This window comes from Uloborus diversus, chromosome 7, assembly GCF_026930045.1.
Source record: "Uloborus diversus isolate 005 chromosome 7, Udiv.v.3.1, whole genome shotgun sequence".
In the NCBI taxonomy this organism is placed as follows: Eukaryota; Metazoa; Arthropoda; class Arachnida; order Araneae; family Uloboridae; genus Uloborus; species Uloborus diversus.
In genome coordinates, this window is record NC_072737.1 from 76705046 (window position 1) to 76721575 (window position 16530).

The 16530-nt window shown below is 32.0% G+C and overlaps 1 protein-coding gene across 1 annotated transcript in view; it reads left to right on the forward strand.

Annotated features, from left to right (window-relative positions):
* LOC129225649 (nuclear pore complex protein Nup153-like) overlaps nt 1-16530 on the forward strand; it is a 115222-nt gene that overhangs the window by 76791 nt on the left and 21901 nt on the right. The window contains exons 22-24 of the mRNA XM_054860119.1: nt 5832-6089; nt 11515-11894; nt 14878-15162. Coding sequence (XP_054716094.1) covers nt 5832-6089; nt 11515-11894; nt 14878-15162 — 923 coding nt within the window. The remainder of the gene's footprint in view (nt 1-5831; nt 6090-11514; nt 11895-14877; nt 15163-16530) is intronic.

Consider the following 16530-nt stretch of genomic DNA (forward strand, 5'->3'; position numbering starts at 1 on the left):
AACTTGACAAATTATTTCTAACTTTCATGAAGTTTATTTAAATAATAATGTAAATAGTTAAAAACACGCTGTAAATGATAAAAATAAATACTAACAACATAATCTCTCTACATGCTACTTTTGCATGAGATAACTAACACTGCAATGCAAACTGCATGACTATTGACTAAAAACTTCGATGAAGTAAACCCATTGGGAAATAAGCTAATTCCAGCTCATCATTTCTAATAAATGGGCGAACGGCACGAGCAAGCAAGTTCGCATACCAATCGAGCGACCGCCTACAACCGCGAGAGATGATCAAAGAGAGTGAACATAAGCCCCGAGCAGTTTAAATATCCCCCCGGGTCATTAGCATATCAGAGTCACGTGAACGGACACATCACTGCTATCGTTAAGCACACGTGCCATCAGATTTCTTCTAGAAGCATCTATGACGTCATCCACAACGGAGTTCCCGCCAAAGGTGAACGAAGGTGAAACAAACATTCGGTCGATTCGACTAATGTGAATGAGTGCTGATAAGATTCTTTTACCCCAGTCATGCAGAATGATTGGTAATACATTATAAGTAAGGAAAAACATTATTTTACTCTTGGTGTTGTGAGGTGATGAGATAGGATTATTTACTGTTGTTATTAACAGGCATTTATGCCTAACGCTAACTACGAAAAATATCGTCTGCGCTCCTAGATCGCAGACGATCTGTTACAAAAGAAAAATTAATACCGAGAAAGAAAACGAACTGGAATAATATACAATTCCCACATTTTTTTAATTTATCGTCTGCAGATTACGCGATTCTTTTTAATAAAATCCCACTCAATAAAACTTCCTTTGCGCGCTGTTCCCGTTGCTCACCATTAGCGGACATGCGTTAAAAAATTGCGAAATTGCTCATCTGGAAGTTTCATATTTATTTTAAGAAGACAGCAAGATTAAATAGAATGACCGACGATATTTTTCAGCTGGCATTGTATTTATCAATAAAAGAAGGAATCTAGGAATTGAACTACAAAAAAATAATACCGTTATTCTTTTGGTTTACTGTATGCTGTACGCTCAAACTAGCGTGACTTTGGAAGTTACCTTTTGCTCTTACGCGTACAGTCTACAAAAAAAATAGCAGGAAAGAAAAAATGAATAATGCATTTTAAACCAGCAATTCTCCGCAGGCACCGGTCCGCGAGAAAATTTGACCGGTCTTCGAAGAATTATACCCGTTTCCAATAAAATAAGATTTCCTTATTTTAATTTTATTCCCAATTTTACACTATTTTATGCATTAATATACCCATTACTTTGCATACGTTTTGTGGTTTCTCTATAAGATTTATTCGCTTATGAAATTTAACACAAATAGCTGCGCTTATTTTTACACTCAAAGTGTGTAAGTTATTTAAAAAAATCTTACAATTAACTTTTGTAAGTTTATTTTAAGTAGAAGTGTTTTCTTTCTGGCATTTGTTTAAAAAAAAAAAGTACAAAACAGATTAGTTTATTTTAGTGAAAAAAAAATAAAAATTTCTACCGGTCCGTGAAATTTTTTTGACGAAGTGTTCTACCGGTCCGAGATTCAAAAAAAGATCAAGAAACGCTGCTTTAAACTAAAGAATATGTGAAAAAGTGGGTACCCCTGGCCTAATCACGCCTTTTTTTTTCATCAAATGCAATCGTGTCAAGTGAGCTTTCGAGAACGGACAGTATCAACTACAAACTACAGGGAATTTCGCCAATCGGTTGTTTGGCGTTTCCCGCGTAGTCATTCATACTCGAACAGGATTTAATTAATTGCCATACAATATGATTTGCATCAGCATGCGCCAGTATTCAATGCGAATTTCTATGCAATTGATTAAAAAGGGAAAATATAAGATTTTCAAGTGTTCTTTTTAACCTTCGTTCGGGAATAATTTTCAGAAATTTTGCTCGTCCGTTCCGTAAGATAACCCCCCAACTATGAACCTTAAACTTTTTCAAAATAAACTGAAAAAAATAGGAACAAATTGAAAAAAACAGGTGAATATTTTTAAAAAAATTTTATAAAAAAGAGGAAAAAAACTAGAAGATCTGTAACTGGCATGGTTTCAATTTGCAACTACTTTTGAGAATTAAAAGTGCATAATTTGGCAAAATAATATGGATAAAGGAAGGATGCGTGCAACTAAGACACAATTGAAAGTTACAATGATTCAAAGGAATATTTAATTCAGAAGTATTTGGTCATTGAAGCAAATCAAACCAACAGAATATAGGCGATTAATTTGCTGTGGCGTGAAATGAGTCAGTCTTCAATTCGCACTCGTGGAACAGCAGAAAATCATCGAATCAATTCTTTATCACATGTTCATTATTTTTCTTGGATTTTCGCTAGCCACCAATCACAAGCGTCCCTCTCTCATCCCCCCCTCTGACGCTCTCAAGCAAAAACACCTCACGCAGCAGGCAAAAAGATAAGATGTGGGAAGGTGGAAAAGGGGTAGGCTTTCACGTAGATGCGTACACATTTGCGGTTAAAAAATATTGTGAAAAGGCTGCCTTTTTATAAATTTTTGTGAAGGGGCTGCTTTTACGACGCGGAATTTTGTGAATGGGGCCGCTTTTGCGATGGGGAATTTTGTGAATGGGGCCGCTTTTGCAACGCAGAATTTTGTGAAAGGGGCCGCTTTTGCCATGCGGAATTTTGTGAAGGGGCCGCAAAGCGGCCCCAATTTCGCGCTGGATCGACCCCTGCATAAGTAAATATTATTATTATTTTTTTAATAGTTAAAATGTTGTATTCATTCATTAAAACCTAAGTTCTTGATTAGAGAATAGCTCAATATGGCTGGTTGTTGAAAGATATCAATTTGTTTTACATAAATATGTCTATTCTGCCGTGTGCAAGTAAAGACCAGTAACTGCACTTTTTTTTGGCATTTTTGTCATTTGTTGTACATTATTGTACATACTCGCTCAATTGGTTTCCACTAAAAAAGAGGCGCGAAAAAAACGTCTAATTCAAACATTTTTCCTATTGTTAGTACTGAATCCACCACACATTTCTTCAAATACCTCGAAAACTAATTTCTGCAAATACTGCCGTTTACCTGCACACGGCAGTATCATTTACATAGGTAAAACTGCATTACTTCTATACTTTAACTATCCCTTGTTATTCTTGCAAAAACAATTATACTGCTTGAAAATTCAGTTCAAGATTATTTCCATTTAAATTTTTTAGTTTTATCATGATTAGATATGTATTTAAGAGTGGTTTTAATAATTTCTTAGAATTCCTATGTTAACTGGTTCCAGGAAGTAAAGTATTTGTTTTAGATTTTGTACAGTATTTCTCTGTCGATAATTGAATATACTATTTTTACCAAAAAAAAAAGGAGCATCTGTTCAAAATATATTTTTAATTAGCAGCTTAAACTGTTCTAAACACTGCATTTTGTTTAATATGCAATCCTTTTCAGGTAGGCAAAGAAAAGAAACCGTTATCATTGGTAACATAAATCAGGGAAATTTGGTGAACTTAATCAGGGAAAAGTCAGGGAACTTTTTTTCACAGTTTCTGTCGCCACCCTGTTATTAGAGTTATCAACCATTAACAGAGTATAAATACTACCACGAAGTAAGTTTTGTGCCGTGTAATATTGAAACCATGTTATACGAGGATGCATATATATATTTATGCATTAAACAACACTCACACACAATTTTTTTGCACACTAATACTAACCTATGAAAATAATGAAACATGGTAGTATTTATACTTCATTTGTTGATTTAAGTGCAAATGAGGGTTTTTCTTCTGCATTTTTTCCCTACTGACGGTAATCACGAAAAGCTATTAGTTGAACACCATTTGCAAAATGAATTAATTCCCTTGCAATAATACTGTGATACACACTTCCCAGCGAAGCATTTGACTATAGAAAACAGACAGCGATTCCTGACACCCTATAGCTCCTTAGACCAGGGTTGGCTTTCTGCCGGCAGAAACTAGTTTTTGCCATGCCAGTGGCAGAAACTGGCAAAAACTTTAAAAAGTCTTTAATAACTCAAGTAATTAGTAAATGATATTTGTTTAAATAAACTAAAAAATTAAACATCATTTCATCATTTAAAAAAATAAAATCCCACGTTAGTGCCCTTGATTTAGTTGAGAAAGAGAACTTTCCAATTGCATAGGCTCGTTGTATTTGGATTAAATTAACGAAGGATAAAAAATCATACAAGGATGCTTAAGAAAGAGGAGTGACATGCAGGATTAAACAGGCATTACTGATTGTGATTTGCTCACTTATATGCTTCCTCTAAATTGTTTGTGATTGAAATTATCATGTCATGTGCTTCAAGAAGAAAGTGCCAGAACTTACTTTACTTGCCTAAATTTTGTACCTAATGTCACAGCTTTGCAAAACTTATTTTTCCAGTCAAATATTTACCACAACCCCAATTACTACATGGTGGACCAGTTATACAATAGATGAAAGTTTCACGAACATTGCTTGCTCCTTGATGCATTGTCTGCAAGCTCTTCTGTTTTAAGAATATTATAAAATTTCTCATTTGTGAGTAGTAAACTGAAAATCTGTTTAGATTTCTGAAACCACCTTTTCTAAGAGGCAATTGCAGGGTCCAAACAATGTAACATTTGATTTTGAATTGTGATAATTTTGTAATAAAATTACAGTACTTTGGTTAACAATTAATTATTTTTTCCATGCGTTTTCTGTTGTATATCAAGAATTAATTTTTAATTTTGTGAGTTTTTGCCAGTTTCTGCCGCAAAGTGGCAGAAAGTGGTTTTTGCCATGCCGGTTTTAACCGGTTTCTATCAGTGGTTTTAACCACCTCAGCAGAAACTTGTCAACCCTGCCTTAGACGAACTTGACTTACTCAGAAACAAATTTTTGTGCTAATGTTTTGAAGGAAGATCCTGTCAGAAAAGGCTGGTGAACATTTTTAAAAAACCGCGATAGAGTGAAGCTGCGAAGGTAGAAGCGCAAAGTGACAAGGAACAACTGTACTTGATATTTTTTAAAATATTAGTTCAAGTTGATTCGATGGCAGTAACTATTTTTGCAATAATAGGTTTAGAGAGATAAAACCATTTTTAAAGAAAATGCATGACTCATATCAGATTTAAGATTTAAGAAATGAGGAACAAAAACAGTCAGGAATTTTAATTAGAATTCTTTTTTTACCTTTGAAAGCTGAAATACACCAAGCAATTTTGTCATGTTTCATGTGAGATTTTTGAATTGCAATGGTGCCTAAAAGAGAGAGGCATTATGCCATTGAAATTTTTGCAGAGGTTGTTTAATTTGGTCTTAGTCTCTTTTTTAGGGGTCTAATTGTAGGGAAATGAGCTCCTCAACCACTATGGAAAGTAATCTGAATAAATAGATCCATGCAGCTTATTATTGAAATTAGGATATTTTTTCTTAGTATTTCATAAATGAGAAAGATAGAAATATGTTATAATACATGATGTATTACAGGAAGCTGTTGTGTTTTAATTTTCATGATCATGTATGTTTTTAGTAAAATAATCTTAATTGAATATTGTGATTAAAATAAAATTATGATTTTTCATAAACACATTAGTTGTTAAAAAAAACTGCAATTTCAAATATGAGACAAAATTGGTACTTGGAAAAAGAATTAATTAGTAAAAGCCGCTGAAGTCATCAAAAAGACTGCATAATAATATAGCTTTAATCGTTACTTTTGTATTCCCGTTATTGTCTAAATTATTTTTATTTAATTATTGTGAAGTTAGTTAAAATGTTTATTTATTTTATTTTTAGTATATGTATTAAAATTATATTTTTCAGATTTGAAAACATCAACAAGTTTCCTATTACCTCCAGTTGCACAGAACTCTACCATGAACTTTAAATTTGGCTCAGCAACATGTGCTGCAGAAACAAAACCAAGTCTTTCAGAATCTTCTGTGTCTTCTTCCAATTTCAATTTCTCAAGTCCTGTCACTAATGAAACTAAAAAACCTTCCGAAGGTTTTAGTTTTGGTGTATCAAAAGGAAGTACTGCTGTCACTCCAGTTACTTCTACTGTGTCCTTTAAACCATCAGGTAAAAATCATTCGCATGTTACTTATGTCATACATGTGATTTTTCGCTATTTGGTGGGATTCCTTCAGATTTGTAGATTTCCACTTTTATGACATTCCATTTTTACTTCCTTATATATCTAATTTATAGAAAAAAGTTTTTGATTCATGAAAAGTTTTGATTTTTGACAAATTTATACATTTTGAGGTGTGAATAGCCCACCTTAACTATTTTCAGAAAGTGTTGGTCTGAGTGTGTGGGCCTCTCTACTGTAAAAGCTGCTGCGTGAAATTGAGCAAAATTCTGTAAGCATTTTGCTCCCATGTAAATTGAAACCCGTTAGATTTTAGTGCCAATTAATTCAAGGGCACTAAATTAGGGCCAATTAATTCAAGGGACACATTTTTAAACATGTTTTTTTCCTCCTATCAGGTAGACTGACCAGTGAATGAACACTTAAGTGAATTTTCATTTTCAAAAATTCATACGACATTAAAAATTGTAGTATTTACCAGGTGACTGTAAAATCGTATTAAATGATGTACAGTCAAACCTCCCAATAGAGGACACCGTCAGGACCAAAGTTTTTGTCTGTTAATGGGGAGTGTCCGCTATTGGGGAGTCTGAATTTATAATGACATTTAAATTTTGTATTTTAAACCTACACATGCATAGTGTATAATTCTAAATTAAATTAATGAGAAGTGTGAATACAAGTGAACTTACCTAGTAAGTAAATAATCTGATGAATCTTTCGTAAAAATAAAACATGAAGGCATTTGTAAATTGTCTCCTAACTGAACAAAACCAGTCAAACATACTGGAATCAATGTCATTGATTTCCAGCACCTTTTTTGTTTTAGATGGTAGCAAAATGCAGCCCAATCGGCTACTTTTCACTCAATCTGGCAACATTGTGCCGATTCCTCAAAATCTAGTGGGGGGGGGGGCGGGATACCATTAAGTTGCATGAGAGTATTTTTTCGAATGAATTCCTCTGCCATACAAACTGATAAAACAAGGTGTTGTGTAAAAAGGAGAGATTTTTTTTCCTTCTGTTTTTTGCTGGAATTTCGTGCATGAAATAGAAACCAAACTTTCATAAGTTTTGACTTAAAAGGCTCCTGTGTTCGGAGAAAAGGGGGTGTTCAAACTCTTATCAGTACTGGTTAGTCCCAGAACATTGTAAAGAAGTAGAAAAATCTTTGCCACCAAAGCAGTGCTGAGCACCGTTAACGGGGAGTGTCCTTTAAGGGAATTTTTATGATTTTGCATCAAGACTTTTTGGGGTGTTGAAATAAAAAAAACTGCTCTGATCCAGGGAGTGAACACCCCAATCAGTGGAAAAACACAGCATTGTCTAGTCGTTTTCTTTCTGGAAATGTGTACAAGGGAGTTACTACTGCGGATTCATCTTTTAAAAAAAATTTTAAAACCTTTTTCACAAAAAATTTGAGGTGTTCATTCATTGGCCAGTCTACCCTAGTTGGAAAATTAAAATAAATGCATTTTCTGCTGCTTAACTGAATTTGAATCTTCAGATTCGCAGAATTCCCCAGAAGTAACTTTACTTTTTTTTTTTTTTTTTTGAACCTAGTACTTGAATTTTGTGTATTTATTTATTTATTTTTAATTTCAACTATCTGCAGCACTTTGATCCTTAAAAAAAAGACACATAATGAAATGCAGGTAAAATTCTGCAAAGTTATGACTATACCTATTTTGCTATGTGATCCAGAGACCTGGACCCTAAAGAACCAATACTTAAATGGAATCCAAGCATCAGAAATGAGATACCTCCAATCAATAAAGAAATGCACAATTGCTGACAAAATACGCAATGAAGGTATTAGAAAAGAATTTCTGGTCAATCTAGGAGCTTGGGAATTTTCAGATCCAAATGACAAAAATCCAATTATAAGGTTTTTTTGCCGGCTTTCAAATGAAACTAAAATTAAGACGATCCTATAATTATTTTAGTTAGCCATTGGTTTAGCCTATTTTGAGCCATTGAATGCCGTTTTCGGGTCCTAAAGCAGAATTGAAATGGTTCTGTGCTTTTTTGGTGTTTGATAAATACCAAACTCCTGACGACCCTTCTCGTGTGCAGAAGCCCTCCCTTTGGTAGAGATCCAACATTAACTGAATTTGTTTGGGGACATACGCACATAATTTTCTCTCCCTTTTTTTTCATTTTTCATATTGTTCTAAAGATAAATTATTGAGTATTTTTGCTAAATTTTCACCAACTTCTTAATTTTTAAACTACTACTTTATTTGCATTTAAGCTATTGTCCCTTGCTCGCTATTGCTCACCAAACCCTGTGTGCAATCACCCACCATTCGGTTCCATTTGCTGCTCTACTTCACATTACTTACATCATTTCAATCCAGCAGGAGCTACTTTAATAATAAGCTTGTAACAATATCATCTGGACATGAAATATTTTTGGTCCTGCTGATGTTGTTAGAATGAACGGCCGAAACTTTGCGCGAATGTGCCGAAATCTGAAGTATCAAAATATCTCCCATCATTGAGAGCCTAGTTTAAATTCAAATTATATTCTTGAACAAAGACAGATTTATTATGCAATTTTTTTTTTTTTTTTCAAAGTTTGTTTCACACCCTTGTGCTATTGCAATTACAGCATTCGAGCTATTTTAACCTTTGACTAAACTTTAAAGCATCGATTATGCAATACAATAGGCGTCGCTTAATTTGATCACTTTGGGAGGAATGCAATTTGATAATAATAACCGAAAGGAATTCAGGAGACACAATGTTGTTGTTTTTTTTTTTCAATTCAGAAGCATTTATTTTTGCAACCGTAAATTAAAGTTATAATGACTCAACTAAACGCAATTTTAAATTATAAATTAACTAAATTAGCAGAATGCAAATATCTTAATTATAAAAGGGAAAAAAAATATGCAATTTTGAAACACATAGTAATAGGTGAAATAAAAGATGACCAATTACTCGTGCATCCTTTCCCTAACATTTGTAGACCACAGTTTCAAAGCACATTCAAGTACCAGCATGGTTTCACTTGTTGTTTGAATTTTCATATAGCTTTGCTTTATTTTCAGTCTCGTCTTGAATCTTTTGGAACTTACAAAGTAATGGCTGAGAAATTTTTAGCTCTGCTACAGCTTTTTTTTTTTTTTTTTTTTTGACTCAGCATGGGTAAATTGTCGAAGCGTTTTAAGATGTTAATTTTCCTCTGACAGTTAAATCATGGCACTCTTCCTTCCGGAATCTACTTTAATTCTAAGTAGGAGGAGCTTACCACCTGCAACCATGCAAATTTGAAAAAATTTTGAACAATTTGAAAGTTTATGAAGAAATGATAACAATAAACGAAGACACTGATTACAATATCAGACTTTTTTAACGTGTTAACATACAAGTGTTTCTGGACTTCGTGATTCTTATAAAATTAAGCGAATGATAACATTAACCGTGATCACATTCAGTGGCACCTGCTGTAGAAATTTGTTCTGACGTTTCTACATCATAACATTTCAAGGATTTCGTTGGAATTTTTCTATTTTCTCACTTTTTGTGCTCTGATTCTTTTAAAAATTAGTATCCAACCTGGTAATAATTCAATCCTCCTTTATCAAATTAACTATCTAACCCCTAATAATTAGTTTATTCCAGTATTGAGCAAAATGTTCAGGTAAGTCCTCTAATATGTGGATGGAAAATACTCATGCATATTAAAATTATATAAACTAGGAAGCTCTTGATTTTTCTGCATGATATAAATTAGTTCAAATTTTCCAAGTTAATTACAATCCAAATTATAATTGTTTCAAATCAGGGTTGGCAAGGTTTTGGACACTACTTTCCTGTCCAAAATTATATTTTTAGAGAAATGGTACTTGGCGAGAGAACATCAAAAACAGAATTAAATGTATCTAATGTTTTATATTGATCATTTATTTAATGTGAACATTCAACCTTTTTATGCAGCTGATTTTAATCTAGTTACACAGCAGTTGAATTCTTGATTAAAATTTCAATTTGTTTGCATGAGTTCAGTTATTTTTTTTTTTTTTTAATAATAGTAACTCCCTATGTTTATGCATGTGTACAAATGAAAGCAAGGCTGGCAAAGTTTTTACCATCCTTTTCAAAACACTTGTGTTCAAAACTACTTTTTAAGAAACTATATTTTGTGAGAAAATGCCAAAAACAGAGCAAAATGTCAAAATTATGTTTTTATTGACTATTTAACATATTTATTCATTGTGAAAATTTAAGTATTATTATATATGTAACTTATTTATATAGCTGATTTTAATCTAGTTACATAGAAATTAAATTCTACATTCAAATTTCAATTTGTATATATGAGGTTTTTTCCCATAAAACAAATTTTTCAACATTTATGCATGAGTGCAAAAGAAAGTGTTCAAAATATAGTGTAATAACTAACTTAAATGCAATAAATTACAACTTTTTGTAGTTACAAGATGTATTATGTTAAAAATATGAACTAAAAAAATAATAGCACAAGTTTTAAGATATAAGTGTTTAATCATCAATTTCTTGTTCTTTAATCTATCATTTAAAAAATAATTTTTGTTAAAACATCATGTAAAACTTTTTTACAAAAATCATTTAAAAAATTAAGCTTTTTTTAGCACCTAAATATTACACATTTAATAACATTCCTTTGAGTTATAAATGGAACCAAAATTAGTTGTGTTGGTAGTGTTGTGAATTTCCTTTCATAACTCTACCAACTGTTGCATAAGGAAATTTTTACGTGATAGAGTTATTGGCAATTTTTTTAAGTAAAATATTTTTAAATGAACATTTTCCAGAAAAATATTATCAAATATTTATCAATTAAATTTCATTAATATCTATATTTATGCATTACAAATCTTGCAGTAAATATGAATTGATTAGATTATACCCCTTTAGCTTTAGCATACTTTTGGACAGTTTTGGACGGTGAAAATCACTTGCCCTGTCCTAAACCTGTTTCGGACAGTTCAAAACCCACCCCTGTTTTAAATGTAGGTATATTAAGCTAAAATGAAGGTGGGCCTTCAATAAGAAACAGTGGTCACTGTTGCACAGTACTTATTCAACGCCATTAAGTTTCATTGATTTGATTGGCTGTATGACTTTTATAAAATAGTAAGAAATAGGGTAAACACTTTAAAAGACATATTTTTAAGTCCTTTCGTATATTTATTTATAAAAAAATGTTTCAAAGCTCTTTATCCTCTTAAATTTTGCCAAATTTATTGAACTTAAGTAACTATTTTCATGAGAATAACCCATAGATAAATAAATGGAGAATATTTAAATGTATGGACATGATTTTTTTTTTTTTTTTTTCAGAATTACCCTTACCTTTTACTGAGCATTAAATCAATCCATTATCTATAACAACAACATTATTTTTTATTTCTTTCATTTTAGGTGCTGTTCCATCTACAAATCCTTCATTTACAGGATTTCAACCTAGTCAAGCAGTTAACCCGACTTTCCAGTTTGGTAATCAATCATCTAGGAACTCGACAGTTTCGCAATCAGATTCAGCTTTTGGATCTGCTTCTTCTAATTTTACATTTGGTGTTAAAAGTGAACCAACCAATCAGATGCCTAACCAAACACCACAGGCATCAGCACCTCCCAGTTTTGGTGGTGTGTCGATGCAACCAGCCCCAGTCATTGGCAGTACATCTGTTCCAACTGTTCCAGTTTTTGGCAGATCTGAACAGTCATCAGGCGGATTCAATTTCAATGTTCCACCTGCTTCATCTGCTCCATCAAACCAAGTTTTCCGCTTTGGTTCTCTTGTAAGTAAAAATGTTCTCTCATATTTTATGCAGCTATGAGTCTTTGGGTCTGTGATGTGTATCATTTGATCTATGTCCTGACTTAAATTAATCATGTTCTTACAAGATATGATTCTGAACCACCAATTCTGAATTATAAAATTTTGACTTTTTGCTATAAGTGATCAGATTTTAAAATTTTCTGGCAGAATATGTAGTTTTGAATATAAGGTCACTATTAGGATAACAGAAATCATGATCGAGGGTTCGTAAGCTCCAGGCAAAATTTGAGAATTTTCTAATTATTTCCCAGGATATTTTGCACCATGAGATCTAATCTTTGCTTTTTTTTAGATGTTTCTGAAAATTTTTTGGGCAAAACAGCAATAACAATGAAAAACTGCAATTCAAATATATGTAGGTTTCACAGCAAAAAACTGCGCCAAATGAGCAAAGATCTTGTGACGCTATAAGTGGGAATCACAAGTATTATATGGCAGGCCTGCCAACTCTCCCGTTTTGTGGGTATTTCTCCCGTTTTACGTTTAAGTATCAATTTCTGTTGTTTTTTGTTAGCTTTTTGTTTTGATGCATTTTGTTCGTAATTTGTCAAGATTTTTGTTTGAAAACGGAAAATAGTTCTGAGCCTCAATAGAGGGTGCTTCCATGGGCATGTCGACCCTTCCAATACCCAAAAGACACCACTTATCTATCAACTGTACCGAATCATATGCGTGTAAAAAGTAGACTTACGCAATTTTAGCGCAAACTTGAAATCTTCTGCTGTAGAATATTCCTGGATGTAATTATCCTGTATCTTTACAATTTAAATTACTTCAACTTATGAACCTAATTAAAATGATAAGATGACAATAATGCCTTTTCTTAGTGCTAATAACACTAATATAAATTGTATTGGTGGTTTTTCTTCTAGTAAATAAATGTTAAAGCATATCATATAATACCACTTGCATGCTGTTTTAAAAGAATTTTTAGACATCTGAAAAGATATTAAATTTTCTACAAATTAGATGTTTAAAATTGCCTTTTTTCCCCCTTGAAAATTTGACTCAATCTTCAGTTTTTTCGAAAGTCAGGTCGAAGGTTTGATATGGGTTTCCACAACATACTGTAGCTTGGTAAGCTTTCACCAAATAGCAAGTGCTTAAAGACGTTCTTCAGATGTTCTGATAGAAAGCCAGAAATAATTCATACAATATATTTGGTACTTTGCTCTAAATTTCGGTAACATTAGCACAGAGTTTTTTCTTTTTCCCTTTTGTAGCCATTATTGTGAATTTTTCATTTGCATGAAAGTTTTACTTATGAAGCCTTATTCATAGATAGCATGTCTGCAAATAGATTAAAGATACAACCTTTAAAGAAATTCTTTTTAAATTTAATTTTTTTAATTCAAAAATGACTAGTGCAAGAGGACTTCTTTTAAAGCAACATCAAAATAATATCTTGAGTGTCCAGATAATATGCAATTAACTCCTTTGTTTTTTCTTAATTCATTTACATAGAATTCAAAATTGAATTCTATGTAAAAAAACACTAGCACCACATTTTAGTCACAAACAATTAACTATACTGCCGTGCTAAGCACAGATGTGGTATCTGCAATAGAGCTCAAAATGAGAAATCGATGATTAAAGTTTTACAACTTATTTCTTTGATTTATGACTTAACTAAATGCTCAACTTGCGGTAGTCTTTTCGTAAATAACTTATCTAAAAACCGTAAGAGAGCATTTTTGTAAAAATCTTAATTTAAAATTAATAAATGTAGTTACGATAAATTTTCTTTTCAAAATCTTTTCATATACTAAGCTATTTTCACCGTAAGTGACAATTACTAGGCATTTCTGGGGGTATCTGCACAGATACGACAAAAATAGCTTAGTAAAACGTACTCAAAGTATCATTAAATTATACTGAAAACCTCTGCTTTCTTCGGACTTAGTTGTTTCGCTTTATTTTGTTAATACAAATCTAACAGAATCTACCTTCTGAAAGATAACATTTTCAAAACTCCGGACAGTTAAAACTGTAATCCAAACCAATTTTCTGTTTTTTATATTCAAAGAATGTGTTTTATTTTCTAGATTCATTTTTACCGAGCATGAAGATAATTTTGACAGCAGACGATACTTAAATTAAAATATTACTGGCCGTAGAATGAAATGAGTTTTTTTTTGCATGAAAGAATTATATATGAATACATGCGTTTGATTTTTAGAATTTGCATTTTAAATAAACATTTGAATAGAAAAAGCTGAATATTCACTTTAACAATTATGCAAAGTTGTATTAGTTTCTATTATCAACCTGTATCAACTATTCAACTGTAAACTAATTTTTATTTCTCTGTTACAATAAACTGCTAGATTATTAAATATGCTGCTTTACAAAGGTATAAAAGCCGTATCTACAAAAAATACTAAGAAAAAAAGGGGGGTAACTGCGCAGATACCACTTTAAAGGCTTAGTATTTGTCACTTACGTTCAAATTGCCTTAGCAAACTCCACAAACTGTGCAGTTACAACTTTTTTCTTAAAGCTTTTTTTAATATTTCGCGTTCACAAATCGCCAAAAAACTTGACATTTAGGTAAATTAAATTACTAACGACCACCTGATGACAATAACTCAATTTTGATAAAATGTGCAGATACCACATCTGTGCTTAGCACGGCAGTATAATGAACTTTTTCTTTTTTTTTTTGATAAATGTAAATCCCCTGTGCTTCTGAGTGTTATTGTGTAAACTGCATCATTTTATTGTAAATTATTCGTTAGTTATAAGGTTTTGGATTACCACACCCTTTATTTTGTGCAATGATGTAATAGTGTTTATAAATTGAAACCTTTCCAAAAAAAAAAAAAAAAAAAACAAGCTCTCTTAAAGATTCTCTGTTCAGTAGACATTTTCTCAGCCTACAGCACTGAGTGACCCGCAATAATAATGGTCTTAACGTTCTTTGTTTAATATTTGTTTTCTAGTTTGGCAATCAAACATCAGGAAATTCTGCTGCTTCACAACCTGCTCCAGCATTTGGCTCCATGCCTACTACTTTCAATTTTGGAGCCAAAACTAAAGCTACTAATCAGACACCTAACCAAGCACCTCAAGCACCAACACCTTCTCCTTTTGGTATTGCACCAATTCCTCCAATGGTTGAAAATGTATCTGTCCCAGCTTTTGGCAGATCAGGACAGCAATCAACAGGTGGATTCAACTTTGGTTCATCTGCTCCAGCAAACCCGGTTTTCCAATTTGGTGGACCTGTAAGTACACTTGCATTTCCTAAAGTATTTTTTTACATTATGCTACAAATGAATTTTGTGCAGCTGATTTTTTTTCCCCTGCTGAAATAGTTTTGCATGGAAAAAAATGCTTTTCAATAATTTTACTTTTAGTGTTCTTTGCAAAGTTTCCAATCCCGCCCCCCCTTCTCCCATTTTTTTTCCTACTTTCTTCTACTATTGCTTGGTCTAGCTCTCTGATGTGAGTGGTCCTGTTTAAGGGAAACGATTTCAGAAACCAATTTTTGCATTTGGCAGCTATTTTGGAAATTAGATTTCATATTACAGACTACTGAAGCAACTATTTTTAGCAGCATAACTCAATGACTAAAAAATCCTTTTTGAAAAATATCAGCTTGAATTTCAGGTTGGCAGATTTATGGTGCTCCACTGTATTTTCGGATTCATCTTTTAAAAATACATTATCATTTATCAAAAAATTTAAAGCAAGGCATAACCCTAATTTTGCAGCTTAAACCCCTTAGCAATCGAATAATTTTCAAAAAAAGTCATAAAAGTCTTTTTTACAAAAATTAGATAAAAATAAGTGTACTAACAACATGTGCATTTAATTTTTAATTTTTTTAAATTTAAATTTTAAAAAATTACAATTTTATGAAAAGCCAACAAGCAAGTAGCAAAAATTTAAGAAATACTTCTTTTAAACATTAAACGAGAATTTTATTAATCTTTTTTGTAATATAAGTAAAGATTAGTAAATTTTTCTTGTATGGTAAATTTCAAACCATGTCAAATGTGTGTGGTCCAAAATTTGAGAAATTTTTTCCCTCACCTTTTTGAATTTCTTTGAAATTTGACTCATTGATTGTACTTTTCAAGGTAATCAAAAGTCCAAATTTTTAGATTTTTATCTCTTTTATTTTTTTTATTTATGAGACTTTGAACTTCAGAAAACCCCCTTTTTTTCCATAGATGCTTGAACATAAAATGGACGATAACTCAGCATTAACTATGGATAGAAAGATTTGGTAAAAAAACCTTTTAAAGTGCCTTGGTTGCTGTTTAATATGATATGCAACAGGACTAATTTTATAAAAAAAAACTCATTTTTAAGAAATGAAATTTAAAATTTAAATTTCTCAAAAATTTGTATGTATTTTGTCTTTGTCTGTGCAAAATTTCAAGTTGGGATCTCAATGGGATCATATTTTTATGAATTTTTGAATAAAATTTGATTTAAGAAATAATGATATTTTTCAAATTCTACGAAGTTTAATATGGGATTTTCTTACTTGTGATGGTCTAGTGAGTTGCAAATAAACATGGCTATACTTGAAATAACTGGAATGAACTTGTAGAGTGGTAGCCACCCCCCCCCCCCCCCCTGCT